The sequence below is a fragment of the Gopherus flavomarginatus genome, chromosome 9 (assembly GCF_025201925.1).
Source record: "Gopherus flavomarginatus isolate rGopFla2 chromosome 9, rGopFla2.mat.asm, whole genome shotgun sequence".
NCBI classification, from domain to species: Eukaryota; Metazoa; Chordata; order Testudines; family Testudinidae; genus Gopherus; species Gopherus flavomarginatus.
This window is the reverse complement of record NC_066625.1, coordinates 83,460,126-83,481,948: the sequence shown is the minus strand read 5'-3', so window position 1 is coordinate 83,481,948 and position 21,823 is coordinate 83,460,126. Positions and strand designations below refer to the sequence as shown.

The window sequence follows — 21,823 nt, the reverse complement described above, 5'->3', positions numbered from 1 at the left end:
AAGCCAGCAAACATATATACACAAATGAGTTACAGCTGATGGTTGCAAAAGGTGACAGAGCTGTAGCAATCTGTCAGCACTGAATGTGTTTTAGGGCCGGAGGTGATGCTAACCCATTGGGGGCCCTAAACAGGAACATATTTGACCCTCTCCCCCAACATAGCCTCTTCGTGGCTGTGAAGGGGCAATTAATAAAGGCTTTATGTTGTGATGGCCCATTTAGTTTTGATAGCCTTCTTAATGAGCAGGAGATGATCCTTTCTGACAGGTTGACAGTTTCAGGGCAAACATTTTTTTACAGTTATAAAGCAAAAACTTAAATATTACCGTATAGCGTGTGATATAGATATTGTAAGTGAGATTAATGCATGTAGCAATTTACAGGCATTTCATAAAGTCTAAACACATTGTTATAAGTCCAATACCTGTTTTAACCATATTAACACACAGGTGAAACACACTGGTTTCCAGAAATGAATTTGTTAGTGCTCATCTGAGGCCTGAAGCGTTGGCAAGAGCTGGCACCTGGTTTGCCAGCGTCACAGGGAGTAGTCCCACAGAAGTCAATGGAATTTCACTGCAGTAAGTCTGGTGTGAGGGAGGAAAAAATTCTTGTTAGTTATAACCTTGGATGCTACTTCTTTTCAGACCTACATCTCCTTTGACCTACTCTGAGATCTCTCTCTCCATCTTACATCTCTAATCTTTTTGAAAAGAGAGTGAAATGTTCTGTCACTCTTTGCTGCTACACTATAGCTGTACCTGGTAGCACTTCCATAGTTTAAGGGTGTGTCAACATTTTGATTTATAAATCTTGCTTTCCGAGTCATCATACCTCAGCCTTTTTCAATTACTTTAGATTGGAACTTTGTCCAAAGCTTGTCAGTCCAGATGTTGTGTTTTATGTGATATGACAGGAGGTAGCATGCTTACGCAGATGGATTTCTGTTTGTATGTGCTGTGAGTTGGGTGTGGTTTTTGTGTTTTTCTTTTTTAAATGTAGCACTGCTGCAAAGAACAGTTTGATGAAAAATAGATGAAGCTGGAATCTTTATGGTAAAACCTACAGGGGGTTGGGACAGCGCAAGTTAACTTTAAGATCGAATAAGCTTCTGTCTTAGTTCTATCATCTTATACCCAGATGCCGAGAGTTTAATATTTAAATTTAAAATACTATGAAACTCAGTAGTAAATATGTTGTTGTAGATGTAGTTTTTCTTACAAAGGAGAAAAAATAGTTTGAATTAAAATTGATTAAATATTCATTCTATTTCACAAGCTTCTGATCACTTTTCTAAACTCTAGGAAATAAATACAATGCTTGACATGTAGGGCCCAATTCTCTGAGTTGCTGAATGCATTTAGATTCCACTGAAATCAATGACAATTGAAGGTGCTTAGCACCTCATAAGAACATAAGAACGGCCATATGGGGTCAGACCAAAGGTCCATCTAGCCCAATATCTGTCTACTGACAGTGGCCAATGCCAAGTGCCCCAGAGGGAGTGAACCTAACAGGCAATGATCAAGGGATCTCTCTCCTGCCATCCATCTCCATCCTCTGACGAACTGAGGCCAGGGACACCATTCTTTACCCATCCTGGCTATAGCCATTTATGGACTTAGCCACCATGAATTTATCCAGTTCCCTTTTAAACATTGTTATAGTCCCAGCCTTCACAACCTCCTCAGGTAAGGAGTTCCACAAGTTGACTGTGCGCTGCGTGAAGAAGAACTTCCTTTTATTTGTTTTAAACCTGCTGCCTATTAATTTCATTTGGTGACCCCTAGTTCTTGTATTATGGGAATAAGTAAATAACTTTTCCTTATCCACTTTCTTCACATCACACATGATTTTATATACCTCTATCATATCCCCCCTTAGTCTCCTCTTTTCCAAGCTGAAGAGTCCTGCCTCTTTAATCTTTCCTCATATGGGACCCTCTCCAAACCCCTAATCATTTTAGTTGCCCTTTTCTGAACCTTTTCTAGTGCTAGAATATCTTTTTTGAGGTGCAGAGACCACATCTGTACATAGTATTCGAGATGTGGGTGTACCATGGATTTATATAAGGGCAATATAGAGGATTCTCAGTCCTCGCGGGATCAGATCCATATATCCTTTGCCTATGTCCAGTCGCACATCTGCTAGGCATAACCTTTTTAGGCAGTAACAAAATCCTATGAACATGAATGGGCTCCCTAATGCCATAGTCTCTTGTGTTGGAGATGCATAACCCTTATCTGTAATCCATTTGTTGAAGTGGTAGAATGGTGGCAGTTGCTTAAATAGAACTCATCTATTTAAACTGCCCAACCACTTAATCAGAAATTGGATTATAATTATTTACTGCCGGAGCACTTTCACTTTCACTTACTGATTTTCACAGAGCAATGCCTTTTAGACAGACACTCATATTTTGTTTGCCCTCCTGGAGAACTCTTCATTGTCAAAATGCTAATGGAAAATAGTTCAGGGATGGTATTACATAAAAACCCATTTAAACCAATAAACATTTTTTCTGTAAGTTCCCAGGTTATCCTGTGACAAGTGGGTGAAAAGTAATGCAGTGTGAAAGAACACTGTTCCTGTTAATGATGTACAGCATGTGGTTAAGGGCTGCCATGCCATGTTGGACAGATATCACACCACAGTATTTATCCATCAGTTCTATTGCCACCACACATTGTTACCGTGTTACTGGAGGTTTCATTTACACTAGAACTTGGTTTTTTGACATGTACTTGCTCAATTAAATTCAGGATATGAGAGTCAGGTTCTGCATGTACTCCCGGTAACATGCCAAAGACCTCTTCCTTCCTTTGAAAGGTTAAACAAATATGGTAGTCTAATGATAACCACATGCTTAGAACTGTACAAGCTCAATTAAAGCAATGAATAAGACTTGGTACTTGGTACTGAGTGCTGCTGTTTAGACACAGTGCTTCTGCTCCTGTGAGAGCTTAATGGCAAGGCACAGTATTCATATGTGCGTCATTTAGAGGAGCAAAAAAGTCACTCTCTCTAGAACCTAGAAACAGTCACATTATTGCAGCCATAGTATGGATATTAGAGAGAGAGAGAGAGAAGTGGGTGGCTACAGTAACACTGCATATAGTGGAAAGATCAAGCATAGATATGACAGTCTATAGAGGGAGAGGGAAGGGGGCTCTTTGTAGTATATATTATATTACTCCTATGCCTTTGTATGTAGCACTTTTCATCCAAAGATCTGCAAGTGTTCTACAGACATTAATAGATTAAGCCTGTAATGAGGTAGGTATTGTATGCATTTAAACGATTGGCTGAGGTCACACATCCAGCCAGTGTCAGGAATAGAACCCTGATGTTCTGATTCAGAATTCCCTGTTCTAATCACAGGACCATTCCCTTCTAAATAGTAATGTGATGCACATAGTCTTTTCTGTGTCAGTTCACCTAAATTTATGTGCAGAGACCATCATAGATATCTGGACAAATGATTCATTCACAAGAAAAGAGAATGAAGCTGCAAAGTGGTTTGTGTTTAGAACGATATTTTAAAATATAAAATACTATTATGCCCAAGACTTGGATATAAGGACTCCTGATACCGACATGAAAACTTAAAATAAATCTCCTGTATATTGTGGATTTCTGCATATATATCACCCTGTTTATTGCTGATCATATTAGCATAAAAATAAGACTTTCCTCCCCTTTTTTGAAAGCAACACAGTAGAACCTCAGAGTTACAAACACCTCGGGAATAGAGATTGTAACTGAACAAAACATTATGGTTCTTCTTTCTAAAGTTTACACTGAACATTGACTTCATACAGCTTTGAAACTTTACTATTCAGAAGAAAAATGCTTTTAACCATCTTAATTTAAGTGAAACAAGCACAGAAACAGTTTCCTTACCTTTTCAAATCTTTTTTTTTTAACTTTCCCGTTTTTAGTGGTTTACATTTAACACTGTACTGTACAGTATTTGCTTTTTTTATTTGTCTCTGCTGCTGATTGTGTACTTCCAGTTCCAAATGATGTGTGTGATTGACTGGTCAGTTCGCAACTTCTGGTGTTTGTAACTCTGAGGTTCTACTGTAATGCCATCTCCAAGTGTTCAAAAATGAGTTATGTCCCCCACAAAATTATATTGGCTTAAAAATCCTAAGTTTTAAAAAATAATAAATGTTGGGTTCTTTTTATTTGCTTTTTGTTTCTGAGCCGGTAGGACTCACATGTTCAAGTTTTTTTCTTTCATGTGTATGTGTGAATGAAAATGAATGATATTGGTGGGGGGGTGTTTGTAACTATGTTAACACATAGATGGTTCTTACTCTCAGTAATGTAAACATGTTCCTTGATGAATAAGGGTACTTTTTAATTGTGCAGTTCTTAATAAATGCATGTAGTTTAATTCTCTACAACCTGTTTGCAGAACGAGTAACAGCAATCACAGGGGACATGATTAATTACTTAGTACAGTACACTATGATTTTTCATTCTTTATCTACACTAAGGCTAGTATGTTTTTTGCTTTTCAATCGTACTGCAACAAATAGTCGCCTGCAATACTACTGCATAAAACAGCTATAATGCTTGAAATGCTCCATTCAACAAATAAAGCTTTCTTAGGAGTATGATCAGTATTTAAGGTGTCTTAATTACCTCTTTGATATGCTGGAAGCTGAAACAATTCTATTACCAACTTGTTAAGGAAACTACATTGATGTAGTTATATATGGATACAGTAATAGATTGCTCTAACTGAAGATAAGGCAGGTGTATTTTGTTTGATAATTAAAAGATATACATCTCTACCCCGATATAACGCTGTCCTCGGGAGCCAAAAAATCTTACCACGTTATAGGTGAAACCGCGTTATATCGGGTCGCGTTATATCGGGGTAGAGGTGTATTGGATTAATGCTCAAGCAGAAAATGTAGTTTCGACAATATGTACTAACTTTTAAGTTAAACTAGCACCAGATTCAAAATATTTTGAGTTTTTGTAATAAAAAGATCCAGCTAATCGGCAGAGTTAATTAGTAACCGTCTCACTATGTAGTGACAAATTAACACAATTAGTGTATAAAAACATGAGATCCAGTAAACTAAATAAACTGGAGTAATTAAAAGGCTCTTGAAAAGGCTGGTAGCAGTTTAATACTGCTGCAACGCTATTGTCATATGATGGGGTTATAAATAATATAAAATTACTATTTAAATTATTTGTGGTAGGAACCAGGATTAAGCTGCATCACTTTTCTCTGATTGTGCAAGTTGGACTGAATCCTTATTATAGTTGTCTTGATTGGGGGGATTTGGTTTACCTTCAGTATTATAACAACTTATAGTTTCATTTGTAGAATTTCACATACAAGAGGGTCCACCATGTGTTTTCTGTTGTGCTGAGAAGAATAAATTATTTTGGCTATGGAAAACTATTTCCTGCTTACTTCAACCCATGCAGTGAAATTCTTGCTGGTTCAGTAGTGACAAGGTCTGTGTCTAATGTACAAAACTTCACAATTTTAGTTCAAGATGGAAAATGATCTCCCATCCTATAAGTGACTAGAGCTATGGCTTTAAAAATCGACCTTATGCATGTTGTTATTTCCCATCAAGAAACCTACATTATGATCTTCCTTAGATCCCAGGTGAAGTGAGTTTGGCTGCAGTTTTTCCTCCAAGAGAGAGGTATTTGTTCACTTCACAAAACCACCACATAATTCAGCACAGTTAACTATTTCTGTTCTGGAAAAAGCTAGGTCTGGAATAGCAGGGGTGTGTATTGGGAAGAGGGGTGCTGCAGGAAAGAACTGAGGTGCATTTGGGGTTCAAGACTGAAACAGAATAGTTTAGGTTATTTGACACAGCTATATGGGATTCCAGGCAGGAGTACCAAGGAGTGCAGCATGTCAGGTTTCAGTGCCTGCTTGCTTTATATTCATCTCTAACTATTACTTTTCATTTTAAGGATTAAATCCTCAGCTGGTGTGAATCGGAACGGGGAGACACTGATTTACACCCAGCTGAGGAGCCGACTCAGACTTTTTTATGAGAACAAAAAGTGCAACAAAATGAAATTGCCACTTGTTCGTGTTTAATTTAAAATGTGGCTTTGTCTGTTTGTTTCCAAAGTAGCCCTGTATACTCAAAACAGAAATCTGAATGCCAATATAGCTTTACAGATTTGTAATCAAAAGATTAGCTATCTATATTTTTTTTATTTCTCTCTCCCCCCTTTTTTTTTAAAGAAAAAAAGCACAGTTGCCGTGTAAAAGGTCAAGGCTGATACCTACCTGTAAGCTCTTGTTGATTCTGTTGCTGTAGAATCTACGTGATGTCATGACCTTGTTTACCAGCTTTGGCTATTTAAGATGGCAGCCCCTTTCAGCTCTGCAGTTGGAATGTCTGGAATCCCTCTAATGCAGTAGGCCTCCCGTTCTAAATTTACTCTCCTTATGGTTATATGGTACCTCCTCTGTGGCTGCAGTGAGAGGCCCCCTTTTTATGACTCTTTTTTTCCCCTTTGGCTGGTAACCCTTTGTGTGCGTTGCCTGTTTAAAAAACATTCCGCTTCGGCTAATACAGTGTACTCTTTTGTTGTTGCTGCTGCATAGGATCAAACTCTGTAATGAAATCCTGTAATTTAAATTGGTTTTATAAAGCTTGTCCTTGGAACTTAAAGCTCTCAGTCTCCTGAGCTGCCGAAAGGGGCCTCAAGCCCCAGGCATCCACAGGAAAACATTGCTTTAAAAGGAAAGCAGCAAAGTTAAACTCTTCTAAAACTGGCAATTAGATTTTTAAAATCTTTATCGCTTCTTCTTACTTTAGCTAACCGTAATTATTTGCTGTGAATAAAATGCGTAATAATAATAATCATTAATAATACTTAGGACTTTTGCAGCTCTTTTACATTTGTGCCTTTGAAAGTACTTTATATAGCAGGGTAAGTGTGATTTCCTCCTCTCTCCCCCCGTCCCCCTTACACACATGGGAAGATTGAGGCTCACAGAGGCTAATGTGAAAACCCAAACTAACCTGATGGCCTCTCATCTACCTGCATTTGGCAACTAGATTTCCAAACTTTTAAAGATGGGATTTTCAGAAGTGCCTAAGTGAGTTAGAAGCACAAGTCCTGTTGACTTACAAAGGAACATGTTCTGATTCCCGTTGCTGCTTTTGAAAATTGCAACCTAAAGTGAAGAGGGAGTTGAACAAACTGAACAAATTATTTATTTGAAGGAAAAAAGTGACTCATCTAGAGGGCTGTACTGACAAGATGTTGACCTGCATTGGTACTTAATGCTTCAGTTTTTGGCTTGTGTCATTAACATCTTTATTTGATCACATAACTCTACAAATGATTGCTTTTAACTTGCAATCCAGACCCACTAGGTACTGGAAAAGCTCGTGTAACTTCAAGGTACTAGGTGTTTTCTCTGTGAGGAAGAAGGCAAAATCATGTTTATTCATTAAGTAACAGGATAGACCGTTGTGAGTGCTACGCTCATCAGTTGCATATTTTGGAAGACCCAATATCTTGCTTTTTGTGTCAGCATACATCCGGTAATATTAAATCCTTATGTACAGATATTTTTAAAATAATTGAAAACAATCATACAGGACATTCCTGTATTTAAAAATAACTTACCAGAGCATTTAATAATAATCCTTCATTTTGTTTTTAACATACTACATGTCCTGTTTTCCTTATATGGATTGTTATTGCAAAGTACATGTGTGGGAGGCCACTGCAGCAAGCTTTCTTTCTCCAAAGTGCTGGTTAGGATTTTATAATGTGAATTGAATTGACAATGTTGCAATGCTTCTTCCTTTCTTTCTCATTTTCTCAGATACAAACGTGACAAAAAACATTTACACATCAGCCTTTAGAGATTTACAGTTCAGCATTCTGACTACATAGCACTGCTATCAAACTTCAGGATGTAAGCTGATCGCTTGCAAAGGCCAGGAGTGAGTTTTTAAAGCCCCTTGTATAGCAATGAACATCGATGAATTAGGGGTTTTGGTTTCTTACCTTCTTTTTAAGGAATTGGGTAATGACCACTGCCAGAGCCCAGATACTGGACTTAATGGACTAATGATTTGATCTGGGGATCAGATCCTATGTTCTTATTTTCATAGGGAAAGCATTATTTCCGTCTATCATACTTGAATAGTCTCCGTTAGGGTAGTATTTGATTGCTTAACAACTGGTAATATACTTATCCTCTTGTTTGCAGAGGTATAGTCCGCATTAGGGTAGTGTTTGATTGTCTAACAATTGGTAATATATTTATCCTCATGTTTGCAGAGGAGGACCTGAGGCCACACAACGTATAGTCAACCTGTGGAGCTTCTTGTCAAAGGATGTTGTAAAGGCCAAGACTATAACAGGGTTAAAAAAAGAACAAGATAAATTAATGGAGGATAGGTCCATCAATGGCTGTTAGCCAAGATGGGCAGGGATGGTGTCCCTAACCTCTGCTTGCCAGAAGCTGGGAGTGGGTGGCAGGGAATGGATCACTTGGTCGTTGCCTTTCTGTTCATTCCCTCAGGAATGAACTGTTGGAAGACAGGATACTGGGCTAGATGGATATTTGGTCTGACCTAGTATAGTTGTTCTTATGATTGTCTACACCGGGGTTCTTTTGCGGACTGTGTTTTTGCATGTACGCTTTTGTGGATTAATTTATCCAAAATAATTAAAGCCAGGTGGGTGGACACAATCTACTTTCCTCTGAATCAGTGCATCCACACAGGTTTGTTATTTTAAATTTTTTTATTAAGAACTCTGCTAAAGCTCCTTTTCTTTGTTGCGGCATTGAAACTTATCTTGGGAGTGATCCCTCCCATCATTTGCTTTGCTATATGTTGTGTAGCCTGGCACTCTGGTGGCTGCTCTTCAGGCAGTACTGGACCAACATCTCTCTCCAGATCTCAAGGGAATCCATGGGTCCATGCGGATGCATGAGACATGGCTGCTTTAATGCTGAGAAGGGTACAAGAATCCAGGCATGTGCAGTTGCAAACGGGTTGCTCCTAGCTGCACGTCAGTATTTAAACATGACCCCAGAGTAGTAGCGGGCACACAGAGAGACAAGTAGATCCATGTGCAAAGCAACGTAGTGTGGGATAGCAGTGGGAGGACTGCCAGAGGCAGAAGTTATGCTGAAAGACGGATGCGTCCACACACACTTTTTTCTGTACTAGCTCATCCTGAAGTGAACTAACCCACTTTCAAAGTGAGTTATCCAATTTACAACAAATGACCAGTTAGTTTGAAATAGGAATTGGTCGCAAGGCATTTTCATGAAAAAAAAAAAACCCACAAGTGAATGAAAACTCCTGTTTGCCCCAGGGTGGTAAGCAAGACCTGAGTGCCTCGTCCAAAGTCACACAGGAAGTCTTTGCCAGAGCAGGAAATTGAACTGAGGTTGCCCAAATCTCAGGCTAGTACCCTGTCATAAACAGATAGCTAAGGGTTAATGTCTCTTTCACCTGAAGCACCTGACCAGAGGACCAATCAGGAAACCGGATTTTTTCAACTTTGGGTGGAGGGAATTGAGTGTCTAAGGTCTTTGTTTTCTGGCTGCCTGCTTTCTCTGAGCTTTGGAGAAGTAGTTTCTATTTTCTAGTCTTCTGTTTCCAAGTGTAAGGACAAAGAGATCAGATAGTAAGTTATATGGTTTCTTTTCTTTGGTATTTGCATGAATATAAGTGCTGGAGTGCTTTGATTTGTATTCTTTTTGAATAAGGCTGTTTATTCAATATTCTTTTAAGCAATTGACCCTGTGTTGTATCATCTATACAGAGAGAACATTTGTACTTATTTTTCTTTCTTTTTATATAAAGCTTTCTTTTAAGACCTGTTGGAGTTTTTCTTTACTTCAGGGAAATTGAGTCTGTACTCACCAGGGAATTGGTGGGAGGAAGAAATCAAGGGGAGATTTGTGTGTTGGATCGCTAGCCTGATTTTGCATTCCCTCTGGGGGAATAGGAAAGTACTTTTTGTTTCCAGGATTGGGAACAGAGAGGGAGATTCACTCTGTTTGGATTCACAGAGCTTGTGTCTGTGTATCTCTCCAGGAGCACCTGGAGGGGGGAAGGGAAAAAGGATTATTTCCCTTTGTTGTGAGACTCAAGGGATTTGGGTCTTGGGGTCCCCAGGGAAGGTTTTTCAGAGGGACCAGAGTGCCCCAAAACACTCTAATTTTTTGGGTGGTGGCAGCAGGTACCAGGTCCAAGCTGGTAACTAAGCTTGGAGGTTTTCATGCTAACCCCCATATTTTGGACGCTAAGGTCCAAATCTGGGACTAAGGTTATTACATACCCTAATTACTAAAAAATCCTTCCACTCGTTCCTTACTGTATGCTGCCTTACTAACTATGTCATTGTTATTTCACTTCATCCTCCTAAATGGGAACTGCCATGTGGGAGCATGTCATTGTGAAAAAGAGGGGGGATTCAAGGCTAAGATCCACTTTCCCTAAACATAGCTTCATGGTGGAGCTGGTTTTGGTATTCATTTTGGGTTTACAGCAGTTGCAGATGGAGTTAGTCAATGTTGAGCCCCTTAAATTGGGAATATTGCCCTCTCGAGTTGAAGACTTCATAAAACTGCTGATCCATCTCACAGGATATTCAGTCTCCAAGAGTGGCCCAATGGATCTAGTTAATTATACTGTATTATATAGAGGAGCAATTGTTTTCTGATGCTCTGCAGGCAGCAGGTTAACACCTTGATGTGTGGAATTTCATATCCTTTGTAATAATTGGCATCTAAGATGGTGTGAAAATTAATATTCTATATATATATATATATATATATATATATATATATATATATATATATATATATATATAGCATACTACTAGCTTATATCTTTAAGTAATATCCTGCAGCAGTAAGGCCCATAATTGCATAAAAAGATAATAATTATTATGGGAATGCCACTGTGAGTACTCTTTCACTGGATTATATTCATCATCATGACTATGACCAGTACAAATGACTGTACAGAAAGAGAGAGTGGTGCTGTAATTGTACGCAGCAGACAGATTGACTTGTAAAAGGCCTTCCAAAAATGGCAAAAGCACTGAGGAGGTATTTCCCCCTGTTTTAATTTTAGATAAGCATTAACAGTCAGGGGCTGCATTTTTAAGAAAACCACTTTGATCTGTGCTCTCCCACTTTAAGTTGAGCAGGAGGCTGAATTATCTACACACATTTAACAAAGTCCCAGTTGAACTGAAAGGCAGCGAATGTGGACTGATACTGCCATGGTTCTGTTCTGCAAAAAAGCTTAAATAACATGAGAAGATAGATGTAATTTTACTCTCGTCCATTTTAGGCCGTGATTCTACAAAAGGCTATCGGGGTGCATAAGGGTCCACCCACTGAGATCCTTTTGCAGGTTCAGGGATTTACAATGTATGTAGCTACTTTCATTACAAAAGAAATGACCTTGTGTATTATTTTATCCATAGGACACCTTTATCCAGTAGATATTTTAGCAGATAATCCTGAGGTTATCCAAGAAGCAGCTGAGGCCTACTATGAGAAACTTTTGCAGCGAGCTTCATCATCTCCTGAGTTTTTTTCCATTCCTGGTGGAGAGAAGGTAATATAATTACATTTCCCAAATAGAAAGTGTGTTTAGATAATGATGAAAGGCAATTTCAAATGCTAGTGGCCAGAATCTGTTCGAATATAGCTAGTGTGGCAAGGATAAAAATCACTTAAAGTTTCAGATTCAATCAATTTCAGGTTGTAAATATTGTACTCTCATAGACTAGAAGTAAACGTAAACCAAAAGACTAGATCTGAAAACCACCAAAATTTGAAGTCCAAATCTGAATTTTGTGTCTGGACCCTGCCTTCATATTGAGATTGAACCAAAATTGAATTTGGAGGAGGTCTAGGACTAGATCCAAAATCTGCAGCTCTTGCAGTTCAGGCTAGTTTAAATGATGTAGTGAATTTCCTTACTGTTGTAGAGATTTGTTCTTTCTGTTGTGGGTCAGCAATAAACACAATGAAATTTTCTGTGTGCTCTTGCATGCAAGCTCTGATCAGAAATGGCTGACAGATTGAATAAAAATTCTTCAGTGATAGAGCTGCAGGGACCAATCCTGCATTGGCTGGGAGATGGGCAGGATATGACTAGATAGGTCTTTTTTATTTCTAACTTCAATCATTGTATGAAACCTTTCACTATGTGGGCCCCTTTCTACACAATGAAAGTTTCTGTTGGAGCAGCTGTGTTTATATCATTACACAGTGCTGAAGCAATGCCACTTAGCTGAAATAACGTTTTGTGTGGAATATGGTGGCTTCTAAACAGTTTTGGAAAATATTTTGTAGTAATTTCTAGAAAAAGTCAGTTCCTGTGGGTGGAGTAACGTTCATATTGTCTGAGAAGTAAGGGTGACTCATCTTACAGTATTCTTTTAATGCCCTCTAGTGGACCAAGATCATAACCATCTGTAAGGTTAAATACAAAAGGCTGTTACTCTGTCCTTAGCTTAACCTGTCATGCAGGGATGCAGTGTTACCAGCCCATCTGGTGTTCAGTTAGGGCAGGGGTGGCCAACCTGAGCCTGAGAAGGAGCTAGAATTTAACAACGTACATTTCCAAAGAGCCACAGTAATACGTCAGCAGCCCCCCATCAGCACCTTCTTCCCCACCCCGAGCCTCCCACCCACCCGCAGCCCCGCCAATCAGCACCTCCCTCTTCCTCCCCGCACCTCCTGATCAGCTGTTTTGTGGAATGCAGGAGGCTCTGTGGGGGGAGAGGGAGGAGAGAGGACATGTCAGGCTCAGGGGAAGGGGTGGGAAGGGGTGGAGTGGGGGCAGGGCCTGTGGCAGAGCCAGGGGTTGAGCAGTGAGCACCCCCTGGCACACTGGAAAGTTGTTGCCTGTAGCTCCAGCCCCAGAGTCGGTGCCTATACAAGGAGCCACATGTTAACTTCTGAAGAGCCGCATGTGGCTCTGGAACCACAGGTTGGCCACCCCTGAGTTAGGGAGTGGGGGGCTTAGAACACTAAGCAATGCTGAGTCTCCACAATAGCTAGAGCTAAAGAATGGCATTTTGGCTTCAAGTCTGAAGTATCTTGATTTTATGGCTTGTAGTGAGACCTTAAATATTACTTCAGACTTAATTTTGTATTTAATTTTGTTCTTGTCTGATCTGCACATGCAGAATAATACAGTTAACAAAGAGCATAAGTAACAAGAATTTTCTAGCTGTTTCTTTCTGTCCTATAAACTGTAATAAAAACTTCAATGAATTCTGATATTTTATAAATCAAAAATAAACTGAGCTTATCTCCCTCCAAAAAGACCATAGATATCTGAGCTAACAACCTCTATTACCCCTACTCTGGGATAATATACACCTAAGAATTTAGGGATGAAGATTGCTGTGATTGACTAGTCCCTAGTTAGTCTGACTAGTCCGTGAGCCTTTTGCTTCTGTAGACCTAGGTTAAAATCTGCCTCAGGTGATGGGGCCAGTGGTTCTTTAATGCATATTAGATTGTTGTCGTTCCATTTACTCAGACCACTGTACAGCATGTCATAGTTGGCGGCCTTGCTCAAGAGGACTATTGCAGGTCAGGGTGGAAGTGCATTGGCAGAGTTCTGTGCAGGGAAAGCTGGTCCAGCTATGCCAGATTCATGCTTGTGCTGTTTGTCTCTCACTTTCATGAGTGCTAAATTAAACCACAAATCAAAACCAAAACAGTAGGATTAGACATAAAAATAGCACCTGACTTTTACTGAAGGCAGTGTTCACGGATACCACTGTGATGTCTGATGATGATGTATTTGCAGCATGCAAAGAAAGAGATCGAATCAACAGAAGATACTAAGATTTCTCAGGAAGGTCACGTGCAGTATTCAGAGTTACATTTCCTAAGTAGCTCAGAGGCTAAACAAATATACTTGTCCCTAGTGTTCTGACATTGATGAATTGGTGAACGCTGGTTCCAGGTGCAAGTTTTTACTTTGAATAGTTCACCTTGCTTATGTGTAGTAAGACCTACTGTGTGTGCTGCTTATAATTCAAATGCTTTTTTGCCAGCTCAACAGCTTAAAACACCTAAATGCCTGTTTTTAGGTTAAACTTGAAGATTCCTGTGTGTGTTTCCTTCCTGTGTACCGAGAAGACCCAAAATATAAAATTTTGGTGTTAACAGATCCACAGGCTAAAGAAAGAGGTGAAGTTTGTGTCAATATATCTTGAAAATTGAATGATTATACTTTTTGTCTTACTTAAATGATGCCCAGTGGATGTAAGCAAATTTCTAGAACAACAGTACTTTAACTCCATACCATGTTTTGAACATGAAGTAGATGTAGCTAGTATGTAAAGAAAATGTTTTAAAAGGCAATCTGTGCAGGCAACCTAATGGCTAGAATGGGAGATTGGCAGTCAGGTCTCTGGTTTCTGTTCCCAGTTCAGCTGCTGACTAGAAGACTAGCCTTGGGTAAATCTCTCTTCCTCTCCCTCTGCATTTGTACACTGGGGATAATCATTTCTATTTCACAGGGATGTTGTGAAACTTAATTAATGTTTGGTTTGAGCTTTGAGATTCTTGAAAGATAGGACATATAGAAGTGCAAAAAATTCTGATATGTTATGATAGATTGTAGCTTACTAACATTCCTGTATTTTGTATTTTTCCTTTCTGGTAGCCACCTCCTCAGTTCTAGGTTTAATTGGCCCATATTTCTGGACTGCCTTGTGAGAGGTAAATCCAGACATGCAGTCAGGAACTGAATTAAACTAATTTTATTGGCAGATCTCCAGCAGTCTGCTTTAAACTCTGTGCCAGTTTATGCACTACTTATTACTAGTAATGCTGGAGTTTTTCTTGTTACAGCCATATGGTGACCTTAAATGGACACATCATTGCAGTTATTATTCCTAGAAATGGGTGTGTGCTTACTGGCATTTTTACTCCACAAGTCATTGGCTGGGTTATCACCAGGTCCTAGAGATTTGGGTTATGATTACATCTTAGTTTTTTTGTCCACCCATCAAGGATTACTGCTTTACACAGTGTGTGTGTTCCTACACTCATGGTTTCTTTCTGTTTAACTCCATGAGTCAATAGACTGTGTGGCCATAACCCTGTCTGTAACTTACAACACTGAAAATAAATAGCAAGCTATGATGCCATAGTCTTCAGCAGGGATTGAATCCAAGTAATTTAGCACCAAAAGCACAGGCTTCTGCTGCTTGAACTAAAAGAGAGCTCTTTGAGCAGCTGGAAAACAGGAGGTTATATAGTCTTGGGAGAAGCTACTAGAAAGAAACTGTCACGTACACCAGGCCAATGTATTAAATAGTCTCCCCGTTGAATAAGCTTGTCCCAACTGTCTAAGATCCACAAGAGTTCAAGTCCTATCTGGGGAGGCAAACTTTTATTTAACCCTTCTTTAATATATATGTGTAAGGGTATATGTATCAGGAAGTCAGAAAATGTTAAACCAAGGTGTCTTTTGCTCACTCCAAACTGTTTGGAACTCAGGCCACTCTACAATCTGTGCTTTTGACTCAGTCTCTCTTCTCCCACAATACAGCAGTAAGCTAAAAACACCACTGCAATTCAAAGTGCCTCTTGAGTATTTTATTTCTGAAGGTATAAGGTATACATTTTCAGTAGAAAAGATTTGCAGCCAATATTATTGTTATAAGAAATATTAGAAACAAAGACAAGGCAAGCTAGTGTTCAGGGTCCAGTCCTTAATGTGTCAGATAACTGTCCTATGCTATGTTAAAATGTGAACTTTATACTGTGCTCTATAATCACACGCTGGTTCAGTTGGCTAACTCAGACCCATTCACAGCTAAACAACTGGAAGCTGGAAGTCTTCTCACATGAACAAAAAATAGATTAAACTCACCTGCGGCTGGTTTTATATTGTACTTCAGAACAACCTCCCATTTCATGTGCTCTCTCATGCTGGACTGATAATTTACTCACTGGCTGGAATTCAGCAGAAAGAGAGAAACTACCTGGCACACACACACAGCCAAAGAACTTTATGGTTCCTTTAAAGCTACAGAGCCTTTCCTGACAGTGGTTTACATATCAATATTAACATTCGCATGAATGGAATATCAGCACTGATACCATTTAGGGAAAAAAGAACTCTAACTACTGCAGGCCTAATTCTGAGTGTAATTGCCATTGTGCATCTCTTATCAGTTTCACTTCAAATGGGAGTAACTGAGAACAATGATGAGGCAGATTGGTTTGTTCAAGAAGGGGGATGCATAGGTATAATAATGCCTAACGATATCCAAAAAGGGATCATGAAGAATCACTGACTATATACAGGTGGAAGAAATAGAGTGCATACACCATGAATATTTAGCAACTTAGTCAAGTAGTAATAGAAACATTATGAATTAATGAGATCTGTGTACACAAAGAAACAAGGTCTATCACCACGTCAAACACATGAGTTCTGGAGACTAAACTTCCTAATAGTTATCTACAATAGATGCTTAAACTTAGCAGAATAGGGACTTTTCTGTGTAGTAAGCAGCAGGAGGACTTTAAATCTCATGTGTGGGAGATGATTCTAAAAAATTCTTGCAAACCTTGGGTCTGATCCTGTAGTTCCACTGGGATCAACAAGATTGCTCATTTAAGTAAGGGTACATAATCTGTTTTTTTAGTAGTAACCTTTAATTATACATTTAATAGGACTTGACATTCTCTCTCGGTGGTTTATGTACTGATAACACATGGCAAAACTCCATGTATTTTAAAAATGTTTCCTATTTATACCAAACTTAATTTTTTTCTCTATAAGAAATGCACAATAATACATATTCATAAGCTCTGTGAAGTCACCCCGTAGATCCTTTCTTGTATACAGAAGCATTTTAACTGTTATTTTTCAAATGCTTTTCTAGATAGCAGATTATTTTTGTCAGCTTTTGATTTCTCCGGGTATAAATGCCCCCCGTAACTCTACATGTTTTAAGTATGTCTGTTTTATGTAAATTGGTGTTTTCATAAATGCGAAGTTTGGTGCTTATTTCATTATTGTATTTTATATTCACCATATGAGTGGTTTGATTTGAATGAGCCATGCCTTTTTTGTAACATTCAGCCTAAATAGTTACTTCACAGTCAGCTTTGCTAAATGCCATACATTTGACATCATTCTGAAGTTCCCCTTATTCTTTAATATTATTACAGTATGGTAATGATATGTGATAGGGTGCAGGGATATAGATTCCAGTCTTTATGTCTAAACAAGATCTGAAGTGGATGGTATGCAGTGGAAATATTTTGGTTGCTCTTTCACAGAGGTCACTCTCTCTTTATTTGGGTTGGAGATGTATGTTTGTTTATAATGGGCTGTGTGTTACCATGAGCATTTATATGAGAATGTAAATTGTGTTGCAAGGGCTACTAGAACATAGTATGGGGTGATTAATATCTTTACAGCCCTAAATTAACATTCTAAATACTGAATGTGCTGTCCCTGCTTGAAATATTTTTCAGTGAGCATGATTTCTAGTAACTGCTAGATGCCACAGAACATTTATCATAGGATAGTCACAACAAATCACTGGGAAAAAAATTAATTGTAGTGGGAAAACAGAATCTGGCTGTAGGGAATCTATTGCTGGTACTTATTTGGTTCCCATTACTAGTATCTCAGCAACTCCTTATCTTTAATATATTTACTCTGAGAGCACCCCTGTGAGGTAAGGAAATACTGTTAGACTCAGCTTACTGAGAGCGGAGGCAAAATGAATGGCAGGTATCTTGAAGTCCTGTGCACACCATAAAACACCAAAATATTTCCAGGAATAAATAGAATAGTAACTGCAAGAACTGTGGAATGTCTAGCTCGGATATGGTAAGAAACAGTGCAAATACTGTATACCTCCTTTAAAAAAAAATGCAGTGTTGGCTTCAAATTAGATTGGATCCCATGCTTCCCTGGGGTCTCAAAATGTATGTTTAAGGTCAGATTCAGGGGAAGAGTGGAAAAAAAGAAACCCCATGCTGGATGTTGCTTGAATTTTTTCGCTCTTCTCTGTATTTGGGTGCTGATTGGGCATCTGATTCAAAGAAATAAAATGGAAAGACTTGTATATGAATGTAGCAACATTTGGCCACTGTACAGTAGGAAGTGAAAATTAAATGCAGTCCTGTGCGTGGGGAAAAATTCTTCTCTTTGCCAGTCAATAGAAGAGATTGCACAATCACAGTCACAGATTTTTTTTAGGCCCCGCTCAGTTCGAGGTTTTTAAGCACAATCCTGCTGAATATCTAGAATAGCAACAAAAGGAAAAAATGCCAGTGGGTCTGATATTTCACATACTCTCCATTTTCCATGAACTATATATCCAGTAGTGGAAAGGCTGATCATCCCTTTTATCCTCTACTCATCAAATGTCAGTTTTGGGGAGAATGATAAAACATGGAAAGGATGAGATCAAGAAGAACTCGATCTTCTGAAACTTACTTGTGTTCAAAACACACAATTGTTTACAAGATGAGAATGAGAGTATGTGGAAACATCCATAGGTTAAACTGTGAATTGGATGTTTACTTTAAAAATGATAATTTTAGAAGAAAGTACATACATTCACATGGAATTTGGGGAAGTGTTTTTCTCTAAGGAAGGCATCTCTGTAGATGAAGTAGCCCAAGTAATATGATGTGACAGTTGCTATGTCAACTAGTATATCCACCCCCCCAATTCCTTAAATTATTGAATAGCACAGTAAATGTTCCATAAAAGTCAAGCAGTTCCTCGCAATGTGTTTATGCACCTCCCTATTTTCAGCACGTTTTTTCAAACTTTTCTGATCATCACACTCTGTGTTTAGTGTTTGTGTGTTGGGTAATGGTAGGAGTGTAGGTTTCATGCCAAATCCCTTTTGGGGTTAACCTCATGCAGCTGCCAAGGGAGTCAGTGTTTGGCCCATGATATCCCTTTGTCTGACTCTGCTTTCTTTGTTAGCTGCATGTTTCATGGATATGTAATGGAGCAGTCCTGCTTGCACTGGAAAGTGGGGTAAAGGGATTGAGGGAACAGATTGAATCCATCATAGAAAGTGTTTGAAACCCCTATGCCATTAAGTGCATAATATTTAATTAATTGGATCTGGTGTATACACAGGCAGCAGCAGTTGGTCCTTTCTTGTTAAACTCAAGGCACGAAGTGTAACACGTTTTGGCATGTACCTTAATAATTTATTCAAAATATAAGTTAACTAAGCAATAACCCTGGACTCAAAGCCCACTGGGAGCTAGTAAAGCTTGAAGGAGAAAAGAGAAACTAACCTATGCACATTAGAAACATTTGTCTAACCTGGGGCTAAAACAGGTAAATGATGACATTCCGATTAAAGCCTTTTCACTTGCTTGTCTGTAAATTTGTCCTTGGTTAGGTGGATGGTTCTTCACTCCCTCGTGCTTGTCCCTGGTAAGATGGTTTAGAGAGGGACACGATGATTAAGGCTACGTTTTAGTCACGGGTATTTTTAGTTAAAAGTCATGGACAGATCATGGGCAGTAAACAAAAATTCATGGCCCCATGACCTGTCCATGACTTTTACTTAATACCTGTGACTAAAATTTGGGGGCAGGGCTGCCTGAGGGCCCCGCAGTTGCTGGAGGAGGGCAGCCCAGGTCCTGGGGGTGCATGGGTGGTGGTGCGTGGCCTGGGACCCCCACTGAGGGGGCAGGGTTGGCAGGGCAAGCACGCTCCTTACCTGGCTGTGCACTCCCCCCCCCACCCCCAGCAGCAGCAGACAACTCAGTTTGGGTATGGGGAGGGGGCAGAGGATTGAGGCACTGGATGGGGTGAGGCAGGCTCTGGGCAGCGCTTACCTTGGGGGCTCCCCGGAAGTGGCGACATGCCCCTTTGCTCAGTTCCATCCCTGGCGGAGGTGTGGCCAGGCAGCTCTGCATGCTGCTGCTGCTTGCAGGCACCGCCCCTGCAGCTCCCATTGGCTGTGGTTCCCAGCCAATGGGAGCTGCAGGGGCGGTGTCCAGGGCAGAGATAGCATGCAGAGCTGCCTGGCCATGCCTCTGCCTAGCAGCTGAGCAAGGGGGATTTTGCCATTTGTGGGGGGTCCTCCAAGTAAGCACCACCCAGAGTCTGCCTCACACCACCCGGTGCCCTAGTCCTCTGCCCCCTGCCACACCCAAACTTTGCTGCTGAGGGTGGGGGGAGGGCAGAGGGTGCCAGAGACTGCCCCAGCAATGGCCAGTGTGACTGGCGCACTGCCTTGAGCCAGGCGCGCCGGCTGCTGCAGAAGTCCCAGAGGTCATGGAAACTTGCAGAATCCCTGACTTCCGTTATTTCCATGACAAACTCGCAGCCTTAACAATGATCTAATGGTTCGGGCGCTAGCCTAGACTTGAAACCCGTGTTCGGTTTCTTGCTGAAAAATCAGGACACTTTTATGTAGGTAGCTAGCTTGGGGCAACGAGCTTTCCAAATGTTGATCTTCCTTTTACTCTTATCAGTGAATTTGCTTGACAGCGGTCTTTGCAGCAGCTATTATGAGTTAATGTGTCCCTGTTTCTTCTTTTAGTTTTGGCAATTTACCTTAACCAGTCCTGGTGGCCCATTGAAGATATAGTGAAGACTGCCGATTCCTCTAGAGAAGGGCTTATACAGGTACAGACAATTGCCTTTATTGTGAAGCGTTCCAGCTGTGGTGACCATATATTGCTCTGTGTGTTTGGGTTTGTCTTTTGTGCTTTATACTGTATATTCTTCTGGCGTGGTTCTGGTCTCCCTACTGCGCAGTGCCACCCCCGCTTCCTGAATAAATATTAATTTTCCATGTCCTACTCATGATTCATCTGTTGGTCATTCTCTCTCTCTCTCCATTATTTTCGAGGTTGCCCCCTTTAGCAGGTAAAGAAGCAATCAGATAAACTGAATTATTGCATTAACAATAACCCTACACAGTAGTGCTGCTTGATTGACCATCTGTTGTGAAGATCAGTCTTCTTACCCTTTGGCACAGTGTCTTATCTGGCCATTTGTAAAGGTTTCTGCCTTATATGTTTTTTAGATTGCATTTAATTTATTGAGCTGTTTTTATTTAATGGTGGATGTTTTATTTTATTCTCTCTGCAAATAAATACCCTTGGTCTGATGCAACAATCTTGTTTTGGGAGAATAGATGGAGAGATATTACTGACTTTTAATTTAATCTAGTCACAACTGCGAAGAAGTCAGTTGCTTAGTGTATGTAGGATTTCTGATCAGGTTTGTCTTTCTTTATTCATGTTTCCCACCCACCCTCCATCTCCCAGATGGGTGCTTCCTGGCTCCTTTCCTGTGCATTCTTTCCCTGATTCTGTGACATTTTCAGTCATGCAGGGTTTAATTCAGCCCTCCCCATAGGCAGCCCGATTTAACAGGTTTTGCATAGGGAACTAAGGGGGGAGGTTTGGGGAGTAAACCTATCCCCCAGTCTGCAGGTAGGCTTTTGGACAGCAGCACTGGCTCTATGCAGCTGTTTCTTAAGCTTCTTCTGTAGCAGTGGAGCATGAAAAAATGTATTTTGGCTCCTTGATCCCTTTTAACATGTTTTGGGTAGTTTTGTCTCAGGTATATGTTGTTTACTGTGACATGCAATACCCACACATTTCGTTCAGTAGAGACAGGGTGGCATAGGTATTCTCCTTTTAGTACACTTTTGAGTGTGGATAGTCCAGGATACTCCAGTTCTATATCCAGCTAAGCCACTGGTTCACTGTGACCATGGGCAAATCACGTCACCTCCCTGTGCCTCAGTTTCCCCATCTGTGAAAGT

General features: G+C 40.0%; 1 protein-coding gene across 1 annotated transcript in view; it reads left to right on the top strand.

Annotated features, from left to right (window-relative positions):
- The window catches only part of LOC127057915 (protein FAM169B-like), a 47,914-nt gene that overhangs the window by 6,441 nt on the left and 19,650 nt on the right, over window positions 1-21,823 (top strand). Inside the window, exons 2-4 of the mRNA XM_050967159.1 lie at window positions 11,486-11,619; window positions 14,120-14,219; window positions 20,588-20,673. Coding sequence (XP_050823116.1) covers window positions 11,486-11,619; window positions 14,120-14,219; window positions 20,588-20,673 — 320 coding nt within the window. The remainder of the gene's footprint in view (window positions 1-11,485; window positions 11,620-14,119; window positions 14,220-20,587; window positions 20,674-21,823) is intronic.